This window comes from Erinaceus europaeus, chromosome 12 (assembly GCF_950295315.1).
Source record: "Erinaceus europaeus chromosome 12, mEriEur2.1, whole genome shotgun sequence".
Lineage (NCBI taxonomy): Eukaryota > Metazoa > Chordata > Mammalia > Eulipotyphla > Erinaceidae > Erinaceus > Erinaceus europaeus.
In genome coordinates, this window is record NC_080173.1 from 86,495,156 (window position 1) to 86,514,459 (window position 19,304).

At 53.3% G+C, this 19,304-nt stretch overlaps 1 protein-coding gene across 4 annotated transcripts; it reads right to left on the reverse strand.

Annotated features, from left to right (window-relative positions):
• Positions 1 to 508: 508 nt before the first annotated feature.
• Positions 509 to 19,236, reverse strand: PER1 (period circadian regulator 1). 4 transcript variants are annotated; one of them, XM_060204370.1, is made up of 23 exons: positions 19,153 to 19,236; positions 12,236 to 12,652; positions 12,028 to 12,126; positions 11,462 to 11,616; positions 11,230 to 11,351; positions 10,931 to 11,132; positions 10,723 to 10,774; positions 10,451 to 10,593; positions 9,137 to 9,215; positions 8,953 to 9,059; positions 8,629 to 8,782; positions 8,429 to 8,537; positions 8,208 to 8,339; positions 7,952 to 8,057; positions 7,684 to 7,855; positions 7,468 to 7,598; positions 7,107 to 7,286; positions 6,307 to 6,540; positions 4,915 to 5,525; positions 4,312 to 4,498; positions 3,925 to 4,114; positions 3,434 to 3,584; positions 509 to 1,363 (listed from the first exon to the last, which is right to left on the reverse strand). In XM_060204370.1, the coding sequence occupies exons 2-23, from the start codon at positions 12,505 to 12,507 to the stop codon at positions 1,094 to 1,096; spliced, it is 3,858 nt and encodes a 1,285-aa protein (XP_060060353.1). In that variant the 5' UTR covers positions 12,508 to 12,652; positions 19,153 to 19,236; the 3' UTR covers positions 509 to 1,093. The 4 variants fall into 4 exon arrangements, with proteins under 4 accessions (XP_060060353.1, XP_060060354.1, XP_016043787.1 ...); XM_060204371.1 differs by lacking the exon at positions 19,153 to 19,236 and adding an exon at positions 14,389 to 15,102; XM_016188301.2 differs by lacking the exon at positions 19,153 to 19,236 and adding an exon at positions 13,493 to 14,352.
• Between the last annotated feature and the right edge of the window lie 68 nt (positions 19,237 to 19,304).

Consider the following 19,304-nt stretch of genomic DNA (forward strand, 5'->3'; position numbering starts at 1 on the left):
AGATCAACTGTTAGTAGGCGCCAGTGCGCGCCGTAATTAGATGATCATTTTGACTCTACTATTTCCCTTTTCTTCTAATTCTGAGCAAGAGCAAACTTTCTACCCTTTCCTTTATCCTTATCTTTGGTGGCAAACTGGACCACAAATGGATGCTAACCCTACCCCTGACCACCTAGACTGCTCTGCTAAAGATCCCTCTCCCAGATGGTGACCAAGAAGTCAAATACCCTCCAGTGTTTCAAATTATCACCAGTTTAAGTGGGCTTTCTCTCCCTCAGGTATCCGTGACTGATGCTGGACCTGACCTAAGCCATTTGCCACAAGTTGCTTCTCACAAAACGAGCTATCCTAAGGTTAGGTATGAAGGTAGCGTCTGAATTTGATGGAGATTTAATAGCTTCACCAAGTCTCATCAAATAGAAAGGATGTGCAGGGAAGAAGCATGACACAGAGAGAATTGCCCACTCTCACTAAATCCTTTCCGGAAAGAGGTCACACTTCCTCAGAGTTCTTCCTTAACCCAACCCCCAAACTTTATTCCACAAAGTCATGTTTTTGTTTGTTTTTTGTATTTAAAAAAAAACAACAGACACAATATCAAAAAACACAAATGCCATCGGTAGAGGGTACAGCTGAGAACATCTGGGTCCCACCTGAGGGGCAGCACCAGGGACTCCATGGTCCACCAACCTCCCCTACCCTGGAGCAGCTAGGGGTTTGGACAGCTGGGTCCTGCATGGGCCTCCAACCCTCCTCCACCATCTGAAGGAGGGAGAGAGGGCTGTTCCCCCAATAAATAAGTGTAGCTCCAATCCTCGAAACTGGGACTTGGGCTCAGCTGGGATTTGGAGAGTCGACTTCAGCAGCTTGTCAGCAACCTTGCTCTGAGCTGGACTGGAGAGTTCCACCCTCTGTTCCTTAAGTGGTCAGAGGTACCCCCTAGATCCCAGGCTGGTGACAGAGGTCCAGCCCCCTACAGCGGGAAAAACTGGGGCAGTTTTCAGATTGGTTGGTCCAGCCCATCAGAGTTCTGAGGGTTGGTGGGACAAGGAAACGTCTTCTGCACTCCCAGAGGTGCCCCACAGATGTAGTTTTAGCTGGTGCCGTTTTCTGTGGCAGGTAAGGCTGGACCGGACGAACTCCCACCTTGTTCCTCTTCCTCCATGGCTAAGTCTTGAGAGCTTGAAACCCTAGCGTCAGCTTGGACCTGGGTCTCATCTCCACCTGCACCCTCACCACCAGGACCACCCCCATCCCCTCCACCCTCCTCCATGGGCTCCAGCCCCAGTCCATCCAGTTCTGAGAAAAGTGGGTCACTGGGGTGGCTGGGGTCTTGGCTGCTACTTCCACAGTCCACACAGGCCTTGAAAGAGAAGAGGATGATTGAGTTAGGCAGAATATGTCTTTCTCATATGCTACCCTAGCTCCCTGTCCTCCAGCCCAAGAGTATATCCCAAAGTGTACCCCCCTAGTGTAGACAAATGCACACAGGGCCCAACAAAGTTGGAAAATGCATTTGACCCTGTCTCTGAACTCCACTTTAGGACATTGGCAATGTACACTAACATAGGCTACCAAAGTAAAAGACTCTGGGGTGAGTGGTGGAGAGTTCAGGTCCTGGAGCAGGATGGCAGAAGACCTAGTAGGGGTTGTATTATTATGTGGAGAACTGAAAAATGTTATGCATGTACAAACTATTGTATTTACTGTCGACTGTAAAACATTAATCCCCCAATAAAGGAATAATAATAATAATTTAAAAAGCAGGCTAGACTTGGAAAGTATATGTATAAACTCATGTGATTTAGTACTTCATAACCCAGCAACCAACTTGAATTAACATTCTTTTATAAAATGTATTTGTTTATTAGGTATTTATTTACTTTTCCTCTTGTTGTCTTATCGTTGTTGTGGTTATTATTATTGTTGTTACTGATGTCATTGTTGTTGGATAAGACAGAGAGAAATCAAGAGAGGAAGGGAAGACAGAGAGGGGGAAATAAGGACAGACACCTGCAGACCTGCTCCATCATTTGTGAAGTGGCCCCCCTACAGGTGGGAAGCGGGGCTCGAACCGGGATCCTTATGCTGGTCCTTGCGCTTCGCACCAGGTGCACTTAACCCTCTGTGCTACCACCTGACCCCTTATTTATTTACTAATGAGAGGGACAGGAGGAGAGAAAGAACAAGACATCACTCTGGTACATGTGCTGCCAGGGATTGAACTCAGGACCTCATGTGCTTGAGGGTCCAACATTTTATCTACTGCGCCACCTCCACGAATTAACATCTTTTTGGCTGTTGTTTTTATTAATTTTTATTTATTTTTGGATAGACAGAAAAATGAAGAGGGGAGGAGGAAACAGGGAGAGAGACAGAGAGAAACCTGCAGCCTTGCTTCACCACTTGTGAAGCTTTCCTCCTGAAGGTGGGGACAAGGGGCTTGAACTCAGGTCTTTTGCGCACTGTAATGTGTGTGCTTAACCAGGTGTGCTACCACCTGGCTTTTTTTTTTTTTTTACCCTCAGGATTATCCCTGGAGCTTGGTACGAATCCACTGCTCCCAGCAGCTGTTTTTCCTATTTATTTATGACAGAAATTGAAAGAGGAAGAGGAGATAAAGGGGAAAGAAGGAGAAACACCTGCAGACCTGCTTCACCACTTGTGGGGTGTCCCCCCTGCAGGTGGGGAACGGGGCTTGAACCTGGGTCCTTGTGCTTGGCAATATGTACACTCAGCTGGGTGCTCCACTGCCTGGCCAAATTAATATTCTTCAAAATAATGATTCTGGGCTGGAGAGAGAGTTCACAGGTAGGGTCCCTGCCATACACCAAGCTTGCAGCCCAGGTTTGAACTCCAGTGTCACATGGGAAATGCTACAACTGGGAGGTAATATATATGGCACTAGAGAAAGCTCCAGAGAGGCAGGCAGTGGTACACCGGGTTCAGTGCACGTAGTATGAAGCACAAGGACCTGTATAAGGATCCTGGTTCGAGCCCCCGGCACCCCACCTGCAGGGGGATTGTTTCACAAGCAGTTAAGTCAGTCTGTAGGTGTCTACCTTTCTCTTCTCCTATCTTCTCATCTTCTTTTAATTTCTCTGTCCTGTCCAATAAAAAAAAAATCTTTTTTTAAAGGAAAAAATGGCTTCCAGGCGCAGTGGATTCACAGTACCAGCACCACGCCCCAGAGATAACCCTGAAGGCAAAAACAAAACCCTCCAGTACTGTACCATCTCTTCTCTCTTGTTAGCCACTGAATGAAAAAGTGGCCTAGAACAATGAAACTGCAACTGTGTGAGGCCCTAGCCCACAAAAATAATAAATAATTATAATAATGACAATGCCCAGACACAGAAGCATCCCTTAGCCTCCAACACTTCAATCTGGGCTGAATTTCTCTCTTTCCCCTTCTAGTTCAGATTTCTCTTACCATCACATCAAGGGCCCGTGGAAGCTGGCCCTTTCGAACCCAGGAGTGCACAGCCCCCAGCTCTCTCTGCTGATCCTCTGAGAACCTAGGCTGCTGCTTCTGCATGGCACGGAGCCTCTCCCGATCCTGCTTCAGCACAGAGGCCACATCCCTGCTCAGGGGAGAGTTCAGAAGGCAGAGGCTAGGAGCCAGGTCCGAGCCCACAAGGCTGACATTCTTCCTCTGCCCCAGCGCCCCCCACCTACTACCTCCTGCTCCTCCCCTGAACCAGTGCTCTAGAATCTCCAAGACCAGAAAAACCACCTTCATTCTAGAAGAAACTGATGACAGGGCTCTAAGGAGCAGGGGACATGATGGGAGCCCCAGGGTAGACTCAACCCCCCCCAAAAAAAAAAGAAAACAAAGAAAAGCCCAAGTTAGTAGGGCGGTGAGGATGAGCCACCTTTCCACCTTCTGAAAGGGAGTTGGAGTTGGCCTCTGAAACTCCTCACCTGGAGGGCACCTGGTAGGTCATCATGACGTGCTGGTCAGCATTGGCCATGAGCAGCCAGATGGGATCCTGGAGCACATACTTAATGACCTGGTCCCCGGGCTCAGCCCTAACCTGGGCAGCACCAGTCTCAGCTTCAGAAGAGTCGATGCTGCCAAAGTACTTGCTTGTGTGGCTGCTTTGACTGCTGCCTGTGGGGCGGGAGACCGACCAATGGAGTCAGGCTGGCCAGCACTCTCACCCCAGGAACCTCCCTCAAGGCCACATGGCTACCCACAAGCCTTGGGAAGCCGGGTATGGGCCCAGGCTACTCAGCCAAGGGGCCCCTAACTTCCCAACACCCCAGTCACTGATCTACCCTGGGAGGTGCTGGAAGGAGGACACTCACGTGTGATACTGGCAGAGGTGCTGCCCCCTTCATGGGAGCCTGAACCAGACCCAGAGCCCATGCCAGAGCCCAAGGAGCCCGAGGCAGCAGAGCCGGTGCCAGACCGAGAGTCCTCTTGCAGCAGCAACTCCAACAGGTCACTGGAGCCCGAAAGGGCATCCTGGTTGGAGGACTCAGTTACCTCCACCTGGAGGAAGGACAGTGAGGGATTGAGGGATCAACACCCTAATTTCCCTTCAGTTGCTCCCACTGGTGGAATGCGAAGACCCAACCCAAGTGGTCTCAGCGGGGCCAGGATGAGAGAGGAAAGCTGGCAAAAAGTAGGAGTAGGAATGTGACGCTGGACCCTTCCAAGTGTCAGATTTGCTCTCAGAAGTTATCGGTATGTCAACCCCCGTCAGACAGACAGGACTGTCCCCACTTCACTGATGAGGCAGCCCATTTCAGCCTCATTCAGCTGGGGTCTCCCACCCCATCATACAGTTGGCTAGAGGCTGAGACACTGGGCAGGGAAGGGTAGGAGGAACTCAAAAGTGAGGGAGAAGCAAGGGGGAGGGCAGGGGGGCAGTGTTAAGAGGATGCAGGGGTCGAGTTGGTGCTCACCAGTCTGGCCTCTGGCTCAGCAGCCTCCTCACTGGGAGGTGGGGGCCCAACACTGCTCCCAGGGCCCCCTATAACAGCACTCCCCTCAGCTCGGGGAAGCTCCTCAAGCTGCAGCAGATTCAGCTGGAGTGGGGAGCTGCATCTTGAGTTGAACAGTGGAGAGTCTGGGCGGTTGGGAGGGCTGGGGGGTAAGGGGAGCAGGGATGGAGAAGGAGAATGGGAGGCAGGGGTAGGAGGCCCCTCAGCAGGGACCTGGGGTACATCATAGGGATAGCTGGTTGGGGTAGGGAACAGATAGTTAGGGAGCACCAAGGCTACCATTGGGGTCACTAAGGGGGCAGGGAAAGCTGCAGGGGACACTGATGTGGGGGCAGGGGGAAGAGTCTGGGCTCCTGCTCTGGGGGAGAACACTGGGAGGGGGTATGGCTGGACCACAGCTGGGAAGGGGGTAGTGGTTGGTGGTGGGGGCCAGGGGGCAGAGGGCGGCACAGGTGAGGGGTGATTGACATAGCAGGGGGCTTCAGTCCGGGGGGTCTGGTGGTGGCGTGAGCGCTTAGCTTTGGATCGGCAGTGGTGTCGACGGCCATGGGGTGTGGGGCCGTGGTGACAGCCTGTGGGGAGAGACCAGGGTTATCAAGGGCCTCGGCCGAGAGGTGAGCACCCTGCCACCCCAGCTGGCCTGACACGGTAACCAGGGAGAGGGTAGTTGAAGACCCCTAGAGTTTGGCTTCCTGGCCAACACAGAAATAGAGGGGGCCGGGGGTGGGGTGGGGACAGGAAAGTGTTCAGGGAAGAATCACAAGAGGCAGGGGCAGGGACAGGGGGATTTATTCAGAAAGGAGTAGGGAAAGAAAAGGTTACAAGGAGTCGAGCCAGGGGTGTGCAGAAGACCAAGGCACACAGGCAGATGGGAAGAGCCAAGGTGGGTCCATGGATGAAGGGTCAAGCAGCTCTGGTCCCTCTGCCAAAATCCTGCAGGCACCAACAGCCTGGGCGCTCCTCCTGCCAGTCAGGGCCGTGCTCTGCCTAGCTCACAGTGGAGCGAAGAGGCGCACAGAAAAGCCCAGTCCTGAGTCCTGCGCCAGCCTGCAAGTGGCCTCCCTCGGGCACCTAGAGGGCTGCCACCTGCACTTGAAGCCCCAGTCCCACCCACGGATGGCCCTGCCCTCCTTGCCTGTGTTCAGCCCAGAGTCTATGTAGATTTCCTCTGGCTGCAGCCTGAAAGCCGGGCCTCGTGGGGAGAGGCTAACAAGGGGCCTGGCCCTAGGCAGGGTTCTGGTGGTGGAGGCAACAGCGACATCTCCCTCAAGAACCCCCTCTCCCATGACAGTCTGGTCCTGAAGCAGGCAAGAGGCAGGGTACGAGGAGGTCCAAGGTAGCTATCTTGCTCACCAGGAGCCAAGGGGGCTGTGGAGGAGCCATCCAGTCCACGCAGCCTGCCAAGGTCACGGAAGCGGCTGAGGAAGGCCTGCTCCTCCTTCTGTGTGTGCAGGGACAGCACAGCCTTGGTCAGACCCACCGGTCGGTAGGCATCTGGGGCTGGGTCAGGAGCTACGATGGGGCTGGGGGCTGGGCTGGGGGCTGGGCCTGGAGCCAGGCCAGGGAGATCTTCCATCATGATGATGTCTAAGAAAGTTAAAGTGAGACAAAGGTTATGGAGTCACCTAGGGAGTTCACAAATCCACACCACACTCTCCCATCAGATGACTTAGCCAACCCCTGATCTCAGCCCCACAGACCAACTGCGGCCCTAGTGCATCTCTTAACCACTTCCCTGAGAAGGGATGGCCTTGGACCCTCTTCATGCAAAGGGGTAGGTACTAAGTTGACAGAGGATGGGGGGTTGGGGATGGGGAGAAGAGACTCCAGGGGACACTCTCCTTGGATGACACATTCAAGACTCGCATTAGAAAAGCAGCCCATTCCTTGCCCTCCCCTCACACAATTTCCAAGGTCAGTGCTCCGGGACCCTTCAGAGGGTTCAACAGTCCTTGCCTTCAGACACCCCTCCTCCCATCCCCAACTTTGTAAATTGACAGTAAGAATGCAGGAGGCTGGATGGGGGGATCTGAGAGGGAGGGCTTCTCTCTGTTAGGGATGGAGGTAGAGGGAAAAGGGTAGGTGGGAGGGAGCTCTGGCTGGCCAATCAAGTGGAGCTGAGCACTGTCTACCCCCTTACTCCATGCCCATACCCGACTCCGGGGGCTTCTTGTCTCCCACATGGACGATGGTGGAGCTGAAGCTACACTGACTGGTGACGGACACCACACTCTCTGCCTTATTAGCCAGGGCGAGCGGGCTCAAGGTGCCTCCCACCACTGGCTCCTTCCGAGGGGTGGCCCCCTCCCCAGACAGCACTGCCGACGATGGATCTGTGCGAAGAGATGGCTGTGTGTTACCACCCTTGCCCCCACCAGGAGATTAGGAGAGTGAACCCCAGGGAGGAGGGTGATGGATTGAAGGCAGGGAGGATTCTGGAGATATGAAGGTTGGAAGGGAGACAAGGTAGAACAAGATGGGACAGTAGGATCAGAGCAAGTACTAGGTGTTTACCTTTCTTGGCCTCCACAGGAACTGGACCTGTCCTCTGCTTGTCATCGTCAGAGGCTGAGGAGGTGGTGCAGGAGGAGGAGGAGGCACATTTACGCTTGGTTGTGCTGGGGATGTTGCAGCTCTCCAGGTACCTGGGAATGCACCCATGAATGTGAGGGCAGCCTCTGGGCTGGGGCAGAGCCAGGGCCCAGGCAGAAGGCGCCAGGATGGCCTTACCGAAGAATGCTGTCAAGGCAGTTGATCTGCTGGTAGGAGGAGGTGGGGGTCTCTTTCTTTTCAGATTCCTCTGGAGCCAAGGCTAATGAAACCTGGACTGGAGCAGGGGCAATGTCCAGCTCTGGGGCTGGGGGCTGGCAGGCAAAGGTCTTGGCCTTGAATGTGCCTGTAGCTTGAGAGCAAGGAGAGAAAAGCTCTTCTGGGTTTAGACAGCAACTCGGGTTTCCCAGCTCTCATTCCTTCCTTACTCACACCCTCACCTACTCACCAGGGAGGCGGGGCCGGGCTGGAGGCCTAGTACGGGACTCAATAAAGACCTGCTGCCCCTGGTGCTTCACCAGATGGACATCCTTACAGATTTGCTGGAAGGTCACCTGTGACACAGAGCAGGGCAGTATTGGGGTACCCAGTCAGGGGCTCAGGGTAGAGGAGGTACAAGAAGGTATGGGTGGGTAGGCAATAGGGATCCCCAGCAGGATGGGAGAATGGGAAGCCAGAGGGTGCAGGAGGAGAGGGACACTCACCGGGGCGGGAGGCCCTGGTCCTTCTGTATCTCCCCCATTGCTATCACTGGAGGATCCAGGGCTGAGGAGAGGGGCTGGGGAAGTCACAGTGCCTACTCCACAGAGCCCCGTGGGGCTGGGGCTGTGCACAGGCTAAGATAAAGAAAGGGACATGTTAGCAGCCTACAGCCTAGCCACCACACCCTTCCTCATTTCCTCAGGCCTCTCTCCTCAGTTCTCACCTGTAAGAGCAGGCGGTGTATCTGCTCAGACAGCTCCTGGATATCAGGGTCCAGGGACAGAGCTGGGCTGGGGGCAGGGGGAGTGAACACATCCTCATTCAGGGGTCCCCTGCAGGGTAAGGAAGAGTAAGTCAAGACCTGTCTTCCCCCACTTTGTCGTCCACTCCCAAGCACCAGGTCTAGAGGCACTGGTCACTTACGTGCGTACTTTGTGGCGGCCCAACACAAAGGCTACCTTGCGGCTCCACGGGTGCACAAAGCCGGCCCAGCTGGTGTCCATGGTGACATACTCCCCATTACGAGCACAGAAACGGATAGGTGAGTGGTCAAAAGGTTGACCAGCCAGCTGCAGGACTAATGGGAATGAGAAATGAGGTGGGGGGGAGGGTCTGTGAGAGGAAAAGCTTAGCAAGGGAAAGACCACCCAATAGAGATCCAGGAGACCAATGCACTGACAGATAACCACAAGAATGGCTAGTCAGATGCCCTGGAAATAGCAGGAAGACAGCAAGATGATAACTCACTCTTCTTGTGGATGGCCAGCATGAGAGGGCGGTCCTCAGGATGCAGAAACAGGAGCACTGGGGCCCCCAAGAGGTCCTGGGGGAGATAGCCCAGCAGTGGGGCGGCCCTGAAATGGGAGATGGCATCAGCGTGTCCATGGCCTCAGCTCTGCCCGATGCCTTTTCCTCCAGGTTCTGACCTTACCTTTCATCCACGTCCTGGAAGAGGCAGCTGGGTGTGTGCCGTGTGGTGAAGATCCTCTTATCAGGTGGGATCCGGGGAGCTATGCACAGAAAATGTAGACACTGGATTTCATATAGAATGGCCCAGCCATTCCACCTTACACACTGCCAGGGGCCTAGGCTGGCTAGGAATTTTTCCATAGCTCTGCCCTGAACCTTCTGGTCTGCATTATTTTTGTGCCTCATACCAGCAATGGAACTGAGAACCAAAGCATTCTTCTTTGCCCTCTTCTAACTCAGGGCTCTTATCCACCTCCACCACTAAAGGGGGGAGGGGAGGCTTCAGAAGTGGCTCAAAGGTAGAACCTTCTTTGGAAGGAAGCCCTGGGTCTGATTCCTGGCATTACAATGAGAGATGCAAAGAGAATATCATAGATAGATGGTGCTTTATTGTCTCACTTGATGGACCAAGGGGAAAAAAAGCAACCCAGTGGACTCAAGCATGAGATCCTAAGTTCGGTCCCTAGCATCGCATATGCTAGAATTATGCTCTGGTTCTCTCTCTTCCTTTCTCATAAATAAATATTTTTTAATAGAAGAAAAACAATAAAAGTATTTGAGTGAGCTGGGGAGGTGGCTCAGTGCTAATGTGTGTGCAGAGACCCTGAGTCTAATCTCCAAAATTGCATTAAAAATTAAAAACGGGGCTGGGCAGTAGCGCAGCAGGTTAAGCACACATGGCACAAAGCTCAAGGACTGGTGTAAGCATCCCAATTCAAGCCCCCCAGCTCCCCACCTGCAGGGGGGGTCGCTTCACAAGTGGTGAAGCAGGTCTGCAGGTGTCTATCTTTCTCTCCCCCTCTCTGTCTTCTCCTCTTTCCATTTCTCTCTGTCCTATCCAACAACGACAGCAATAACAACAATAGTAATAACAACGATAAACTACAAGGGCAACAAAAGGGGAAAAATAGCCTCCAAGAGCAGTGGATTCACAGTGCAAGCACCGAGGTTACTGAAAAAAAAAATTAAAAATAAAGACAATTTAGCGGCCCAGGAAGTGGCACAGTGGATAAAGTGTGGAACTAACAAGCATGAGGTCCTGAGTTTGACCCCAGCATAGTATGTGCCAGAGTGCTGCTCTGGTTGTCCTCTCTTCCTCAATAATAATATTAAAGTTAAAATCAAAGGGATTCAGACCTTATCCCTTATCTTATCTTCTCCTGCTTCAAAATCGAGGAGTTAGTCATTCCTCCCAAGCTCATGCTGCCTCACTGCTACCCTAGAGGTGAGCCACCCTTCCCCACAGACCAGCAGGCAGGGCCCTTGGCTTGTTCACCTTCATAACCCGAGTGGACACGTTCTGCGATAAGCAGGCAGCAGGGCTGTGCGGGGGCACCATCTGTGACCCGGATCTTGGTCACATATGGGGTTAAGCGGAATGGCTGGTACCAGGGCCCTGGGTCACGGTCAGGACCTCCTCTAACAAGAGAGAGAAAGGCATTACGGACTACTAGTGGATGGCCACCCACCCTCCACCTCAAAGTCGCAGCAACAGAGTAAAGCAGCAGTGTGTGTGGAAGGTGGGACGGGGCCTGCTTTTCCACCTACCTGATACGGCAGAAAACAGACTTCTCCTGGGTGAAATCCTTGAGGCCTGAACCTGGGACACATCAGGAGGATGGTAAGCATGACCTCCACCCATCCCCAGGCTAAGAAGGTCCCAACAAGGAAACTCAGGTCCCCTGGTCCCTCAGGGCAGGTGTTTCCCTGAGACTGCTCACACACACCCCTCCTACCAAGCACTTTGGGATCTCACCTGCTGCGGCCCCAGCACCCCAGGTGGGCAGACGGGATGGGGCAGTGGAACCATAGAAGACGCCCACATCCTGAGGAGCCAGCAGCTCTGAGAATCGGGCACCTCGGAACACATCCCGCTTGCAGCGCAGTAAGATACCTGCCTGCTCCGAAATGTAGATGATGCGGCCTGTCAGGAAGGAGACAGCCACGGAGAAGGTGTCCTAGGCAGAAAAGTGAGGATGAGAACAGATTCAGGAGCTGTGGGGGTAGAGGCAGGGCAGGAGGGAGGGAGGGAGGGTTGGCCAGGCTGCAACTGACCTGGTTGCGAAGGGTGTACTCAGATGTGATGTGCTCCAGTTCCTCCAAAGTATAGGTAGACATGTCCATTGCACAAGATTCCCCCTCCTCCAGGCTCCACTGCTGGTAGTATTCCTGGTTGGCTGTGGAGTGAGAGGAGTGGGACATTCAGTGAAAAGACTGCCCCTTGCCCAGACCCGACACCCTACCACCATAATAGTTTAGGGATATCCTCCCAGGAGGCGCCACTTACCTTGCACCTGCTTAACACAGGCCAGTGCGTACTGTAGTGTGGCCAGGGTCCCAGAGCGGCCCTTGCCCCGACGTTCTGGTGGCAGTCGAAGCTTGAGCTCCCGCAATGCAGTCATAAGTTCCTTCTGGGTCCTTGCCCGGGCTGACTGTTCACTGCTGCAGGGGCCACAGGGAAGAAAGAAGTTAGAAAGAAAAGCTACTAGCCAGGAGTCGGGCAGTAGTGCAGCTGGTTAAGTGCAGGTGGCGCAAAGCACAAGGACTGGCCTAAGGATCCTGGTTCAAGCCCCAACTCCCCACCTGCAGGGGAGTCACTTGCCCAGGCAGTGAAGCAGGTCTGCAGGTGTCTATCTTTCTTTCCCCCTCTCTGTCTTCCCCTCCTCTCTCCATTTCTCTCTGTCCTATCCAACAATAACAACAACAATAACTACACCAATAAAAGCAACAAAAAGGGCAACAAAAGGGAATAAGTATTTTTTAAAAAAAGAAATACATATTAAAAGAAGAGCTACTAGCCCTAGAGCATGGCCCAGACCCCCAGCACCATCTCCCAGCCTTCATTCCACAAACCTGCAGCCGCTGGTAGATGGGTTGTCCTGCTCTGAGCTGGCACTCAGGAGGCTGTAGGCAATGGAACTGCTGGGTGGGGATGGGCTTTGAGAGTTTGTGCTAGGAGAGAAGAAAGAGGCTCCAAATGAGGGGAAACTGGCCAGCAGTTTCCCCTGTCTCCTCCTACCCCAACACACTCCTAGACCCGCTAACAAGCTTCTATACACACCTCTTGCTGCTCTCAGTTGTCTCCAGCAGGGCCGAGTCCTTGCCATTGCCAGAGGAGGAACTATGTGAGCTCCGCTGAGATGCACCCCTGGACTCTGGCCCATTGGACTCATTGCCGCTGGAGCCATTGCTGTTGGCATCAGTGTCATCAGCCAGACTGGGGTCTGGGCAAGGCCGATGCTGTGGAGGGCCAGGGGGTGGGGTTCCTCCAGGACCAAAGGATTCCCCAGGTCTGGGGTCCCCTCCCCCATCCCCTTCTAGGGAGCTACTCATTTCTGGCCCATGAGGAGCACAGAAGGAGAACAAGGAAGGCGAAGAGGTCACCACGGATGCTCTAGTGGACCAGGAGCCCTGACTGAGCAATTGAGGTGGGAGATCCAAGCTTTGGGAAATTGAGAAGTTCGATCACTGCCAGAACCTGGAGAGGGAGACCAAAAAGAGAAAGCTGGGTTTCACTCAGTCTGCCCTCTCCCTGCCAGCCCTCTCGCTCATGAGACTCAAGCTTCCTAATGGAAGTCAAGTATTACCTTGACTTCCATTTGTTCCATTTTCCATTCTATTTGTTTTCTTTTTCTTTCTTTTAGGGGGTGGGCTTGATGTAGGAAGAGATCTCAAGCTTTACCCACATCTGCCAGCATGATGTGGGGAAGGTGAGCAGTGGATGAAAACTACGACAGGGAGTCGGCGGTAGCGAAGCGCAAGGACCGGCGTAAGGATCCGGGTTTGAGCCCCCGGCTCCCCACCTGCAAGGGAGTCGCTTCACAGGCGGTGAAGCAGGTCTGCAGGTGTCTTTCTTTCTCTCCCCCTCTCTGTCTTCCCCTCCTCTCTCCATTTCTCTGTCCTATCTAAAACGACGACATTAATAACTGCAACAACAATAAAAAAAAAAAAAAAAACTACGACAATGGATCAGAACCTGATCCCTTTCCATCCCTAAATTCCCCATCCAGCCCCCACTCTGCCAAGGACTCCAAAAGCTCAGGGGGTGAATCTGCCACCTCCTATATTTAGGCCTCCAGGCTAATTTTATCCGGGGGCGACGCCACCCCCGCTGCACATGCGCGCTGACCTGCGCGGCCCGGACAACGCGCTTCCGCCGCCACTGCGGTCGCCAGGGAAACCGACGTCAGCAGCTGAGCTCAGCGGTTGCTGGAGGGACCGAGGCGCGCGGGAGGGGCGACCCCTCCCCCCATTTCCCGGCGGAAGCAGGGGAAACAACCCATTCCCACAGCGGAGGGTGCGGCCAGGGGTCACCCACCTCGAATGCATCCCCAATTTCATGACAGCCCAGTGGCCGTATGAAGAGGCGACCCTCGGAGGCCCGGAGGTTGACTCTGCTACCCAGGGCAACACTCAACCGCCACCGCTCTCCAAGCAAAAGCCACCCAGCCTGGGTGGTTCTCGTCTGGATCCCGGTTGTTCTCATCGATTAGACACGGCAGTTTCCTTCTCTGGCCCATGCACCCTGTCCCAACTACCGGGACCAGTCAGCACCTGCCATTGTCAAAGACCCAGGAATCCTCTCTCCTCAGTCCTCTACTTTTCTCGCCACCCTTACACACACCTCACCCCCATCCGAAGCAGACACACTCAGAGGACATAGTTCTTCCCTTCCCTTACTCCCCGTTCAACCACACCCCCAATACTCGAGTGGTTTCTTTCTTTCTTTCTTTTTTTTTTTTTTAAGCGTCTGGAGAAAAGGGAAGGCTGTGACCAATAGCAGGAACTAGAGCCGGGAACGGGATGTTCCAGCCCGAAACGGCTTGGGGCTGACATCACGACCGGCGCGGGGCCAGGGATTGGAATGAGAAATAAGGAGAGCGCGGAAAGCCTGAAGGGGTCTTGGTATCCTGGCAAAACCAGGGACCACGAGACAAAAAAGAACGCAGGGAGTAGGTCGGCTGAGAGTTGGAGGGGGGGATCGAGGTAACTGGCGTTAGTGGCAAAGCTGGACGTAAATTTGGACTCCTGGAGTAGGATAGCGAAGAATGCCTAGGTTCTCAGAGGCAGGAAGGGGTGGACTGCCTCAAGGAAGGCGGATTATTGGTGTGCCATCTGAGCTAAGGGACCGAAAGCGGCACATCAGGCTGGAAGTGGCGGCGTTCTGGCTCTGGGCCAGACACCGGCCCCAGGGTGGCCCCGGGAAATGCCTACCTGACCGCGCGAGTACCCTCCGGCCGCTTGCCCATCGCCGGTGGAGCCAGCAGACGAGTGGAAGCTCCGCGGGGCCAGGAGGCGGGTTGCATAATGCCAGGCACTGCCCCTTACTGGCCTCCTGCCTACGAAGCCGCAGGCCCCGCCCCCGATTGGCTGGGGATCTCGTCTTGGCGCCTGATTGGCTATTGGCTTCCACTGAGGTCAGAGATGTGTCACACACACTGGTGCACGTGGATCTGGGTGCGGGAGCTAGACTGAAGGGCCCCAGATACCACCGCCCAACCAATGGGCGCAGGATAGCTGAATAGTGGGTGTGGGAGGGGGTGGCGGGGAAATAAGCTTTCCCTCCTCAGGGAAATAGCCTGGATTACCATTGGTGCTTATGAGTGCTCCTTTCTGAACTGACCGGCCTTACCAGCCAAATGGGACACATTGGTCTTGAAGGACTGGGGGGAAAAACCTTGGGAGGTGGGTCGAGCTGGATGAGATAACTGATCCTTGAAGGAAGGGGACAGACAGAATCTAGACCAAACGTTTCCTAGGTTTTCCCCATCCTTGTCATCATAATAAAACCATTTTACTCAGTCCCTTCCTATGTCTTCATATTTTTCAAATTCTGTAGACAGGAGACGGGAAGTTGAAAATCCATGTGTGAAGGAGGAAGAGGGATCATTACAAACAATCGGTAGTCAGCCTATAGGCTGTAAAGAGAAATAATGACATGCTCTTGTAGCCAATCACAGAAAAGGTCTCCTGGCAGCCTGGGTGGTGACTACTGCTACTTCTCTGAAGATGCTGCCACCCACAGCTAGGAATGCCTCAAAAGTGGGAGCTGCGGGGGGGGGGGGGGACGGCAGGAAGACAGGTCTACAGAAAAAAGGGGGGTCATTGAGAGAAGAGGCCAACTGGGAACTAGACAAAGGGGGGCTGAAAAGACTTTAGATCTCTACCACTAGGAAAAGAGAAGTCCAGCATTTCATCTTCCCCTTTATCATATCCTCCAGTCCCCAGAACAGATCAGACACAGGATGTTTGATAAACATTTTGTTGTTAATAAGGATAAACAGTGGTCGGGGAGGAGGCGCAGTGGCTAAGGCAATAGACTCTCAAGCATGAGGTCCCGAGTTCCAGCAGCACATGTACCAGAGTGATGGCAGGTTCTTTCTCTCTTCCTATCTTTCTCATGAATAAATAAATAAATAAATTCTTTTTTAAAAAAAGGTTAATCCTTTCTTAAACAAAAAAAATTTTTTTAAAAAGGATAAACGGGAGGGACAGAACAATGAAGAAGAGGCTGGAGAAATTTTAATTCTATATATTCTAACTCATTATTGGGTAGAGACAGAAACTGAGAGGGGAAGAGGAGGTAGAGAGGTAAGAGAGAGACACCTGCAGCCTTTGCCCCTCAGATGGAGACCAGGGCTTGAACCTGGGTCCTTGCACACTGTAATGTGTGCACTTAACCAGGTGCGCCACCACCTGCCCACCCCCCAAAAAATGATTTTTAACATGGGGAATAAAACACTGTGTCCTAAAAAGGGGGGGCTAATGGGGGAGGTGGGGTTTGGGCCAGGAGAGTTGTAGTCTCGCAGATCTCTTCCTTCCTCCATCCAGGACAGGGATGAGTAATTTCCTCTTAATTCTCTGGAAACATGGGCAGCAGGTTAAGAGGCAACCCTCAAGCTGATGCTGACATAATCAGCTGTGCTATACACCCCTCACTGTCACTTGTCCTAAGCTCTGTTGAACAATGGTGCTCTCCAAGGTGGGAAGAGTCCAGTGAGGACTCTGTGGAAAAGCTGGGACACCCAGAAAATCCAAAGGGAAAACAACAAGCAAACAAAAACAGGGGAAACAAAGGAGGCGCCCCGATTCTCATTTGCCTTTCCTTGAAAATGTGCCTCTAGCTCACACTGTGACCCTGTCCCTTGGCTCATTTTGAAAACCTTTCACTGGAAACATCCTTTCTGCCTCCTCCCCAGTTCTCAGTCCGTTCGGTGTGTTCTTCCCTGACACGCCCAGTTTTCGCTCTCCCGACTCCATCTCCACATCGTCTCTTCCACGCAGCCCCCTCCTGCTTTCCTAGGCCCCGGCTGCCCAGCCTCACGGTCCCCACAGTAACCGGCCCTGCTGCCGTCAATGAACGCGAGGGGGCGGGAGCGGCCGTGACGTCAAAGCGGAGGCCGGGGGCGGAGCGAGGCGGCCGGGAATGTGGGGCAGAGAGGCTGCAGAGGCAGCGGTTTGGGAAGCGGCCAGGCCGGGAGGGCGGCGGCCAGCGCACTTGGGAACATCATGTTCTCTTGGCTGGTGGCCCAGTGTAAGCACCCAGTCTGGGCTCCTCCCCCAGCCCAACTGCTACTGTCCCATTCCCAACTCCAGGGATTCCTGGAGAGGTGATTAGGAAGAGGGGGTCCCCCGCCCTACGCCTAGATCTCTACAAAACACTAGGATCCGCCCACCCCTCCGCTGTTCCCACAGCTCCAGGCACTGTCTTTCCTCCTTTCCCAAACTGTACACATCTGCGGGTCCAGTACCAAAGAGACGAGAGGGAGAAGTTGGAGGCCGAGGCTCTGCGAGAGAACTCGCACCTTTGCTCCTTCCCAGAAGCCCGCTTGAAGGCCGAATCTCAACTTACTATGGAGAGAGGCAAGAAGGAGAAGCGACAGGGAAGAGAATGACTCTAGGATAAAGAAGCTGAGCTAAGAGCAAACGACCCAGCTTGGGGCCTGAATCCTGGGAGAAGAAAAAAGAAAAAAAAAAAGGAAGGAGGGTTTGGGACTGGTGCCTGAAGACCAGAAGAACCAAGAGTTACCGAAACTTGTAGGAAAACGAGAATGTGAGAATGAATAGTTCCCAACAAGAACATTCATATAAATCCCTCACCTTGTCACTAGTGATTTGTCTCCCTATAGACATAAAAAAGTCCCAGGGATTATACTAAAAACTTTCCATACATTATTTTATTTTATTAATATTTATTTACTCCCTTTTGTTGCCCTTGTTTTATTGTTGTAGTTATTATTGTTGTTATTGATATCGTCGTTGTTGGATATGACAGAAAGAAATGGAGAGAGGAGGGGAAGACAGAGAGGGGGAGAGAAAGACAGACATCTGCAGACCTGCTTCACCGCCTGTGAAGTGACTCCTCTGCAGGTGGGGAGTCGGGGGCTCCAACCAGGATTCTTATGCCAGTCCTTGCACTTTGCACGACCTGCGCTACCGCCCGACTCCCTGTTTTTAAAAAATATTTTATTTTTATTGCCCTTGTTTTTATCATTGTTGTCGTTATTATTATTGTTGTTGTTATTGATGTCATTGTTGCCGGATAGGACAGAGAGAAATGGAGAGAAGAGGAGAAGACAAAGAAGGGGAGAGAAAGACAGACACCTGCAGACCTGCTTCACCACCTGTGAAGCAACCCCCCTGCAGGTGGGGAGCCGGGGGGCTTGAACCGGGATCCTTATGTCACTCCTCAAGTTTCGTGCCATGTGTGCTTAACCCGCTGCGCTACAGTCCGACCCCACATTATTTTATTTTGTTTAATCCCCAGGGCAATCCCGTGAAATGAGTATTATGCCTATTCCACAAGGTTTAGGCTAGTTGACAAATCAAGCCTGGGTTCAGCTCTGACCCCTGCCTATGGACTGTCATTCTGGCTTCTTGCCTTCAGGGAAGAAGGGCGAGCTGGGTGAGGAAGACAGCTCACCTGGGAGAGTGCCTGTTTTGCCATACACCACCTAGGTCCAAGCCCAGCCCCCACTGCACTGGAGAAGCTTCTTGGAGATGCGCGAGAAAAGAGGTTGAGCCATTACCCAGAATTGGGGGTCCTCAGTGTCTCGAATGTCCTGAGGATTCTAACTGCCTGGAACATAGACCCTAGCCTCTCTCCTCTTCCTTGAGCTGGATAGAGAAACACTCAGGCGGTACTTCACATACCCTTTGAAACAGGATAGCCTTAGTTTTTCACATACTCTTGAGATCACTCTAGCAGCCACCGGCATGTCTTGGGAACCCCACTTCTTTGATCTTCCACCTTACTCCAGCTCATTTTACCACAGGCCTGACTGTACAGACACCACGACACCGGGGTGGTGCTTCCTCACCTCCAGGGACTTAGGGAGACACGTGCATAGATACCTGCACAACCGCAGCACATACTGGCAAGGATTCCAGGTGTGTCTGTCTCTCTCTCTCTCTCTCTCTCTCTCTCTCACACACACACACACACACACACACACACACACACACACGACATTCAGAGTCTTGATATAACTAGCTCAGACTCACATAAGTCATATCACCGTTTCTCAAATAATATCAGCCCTTTGGGATCCTCCCACCTGCTCTCCCTGGGCCCCCCTCCTGTTTCGGAGACCCTCCTTTTCTCACGTGCTTTAGGCACCTACCAAAACAGCAAGCACACACTGGACCATTCCCGACCTGCTCTCAGGGGTTACCGACCCCATCCTCCCTGGAAGCCTTGGTCTCGTATCTCTCAAACTTCTGAGGTATTCGGAGGATCCCCCCTCAAACTGTCGAGTCTCTAGGCGGGGAGGGATCTGATGTCAGTGACTCTCGTCCTACAGCTATATATACAGCCGAGTTTGCAGCCTACACCTTTCAACCATCAGAGTTCCCACCGCCATGCATTCCCACTGTCCATACGTTACCAGACCCGACCCCCGTCCACAGACACACCACCCCCAAAAAAGCCCAGAGCGATAGCCGCGGCGTCCCCCACCCCCGACCCCAAGTACTCACCATTCGGCGCGCTCAGAGTCCAACGTCTCGGCTACTAGGACAAGAACAACTCGGACTCTCTCCCACAGGCCCGCCCACCGTCGGGGAGCCACGCCCCTCCAGCTTATTGGCCTAAGGACGCCGACCCATGCCCGCGCCGCGTGCGGCCGCTC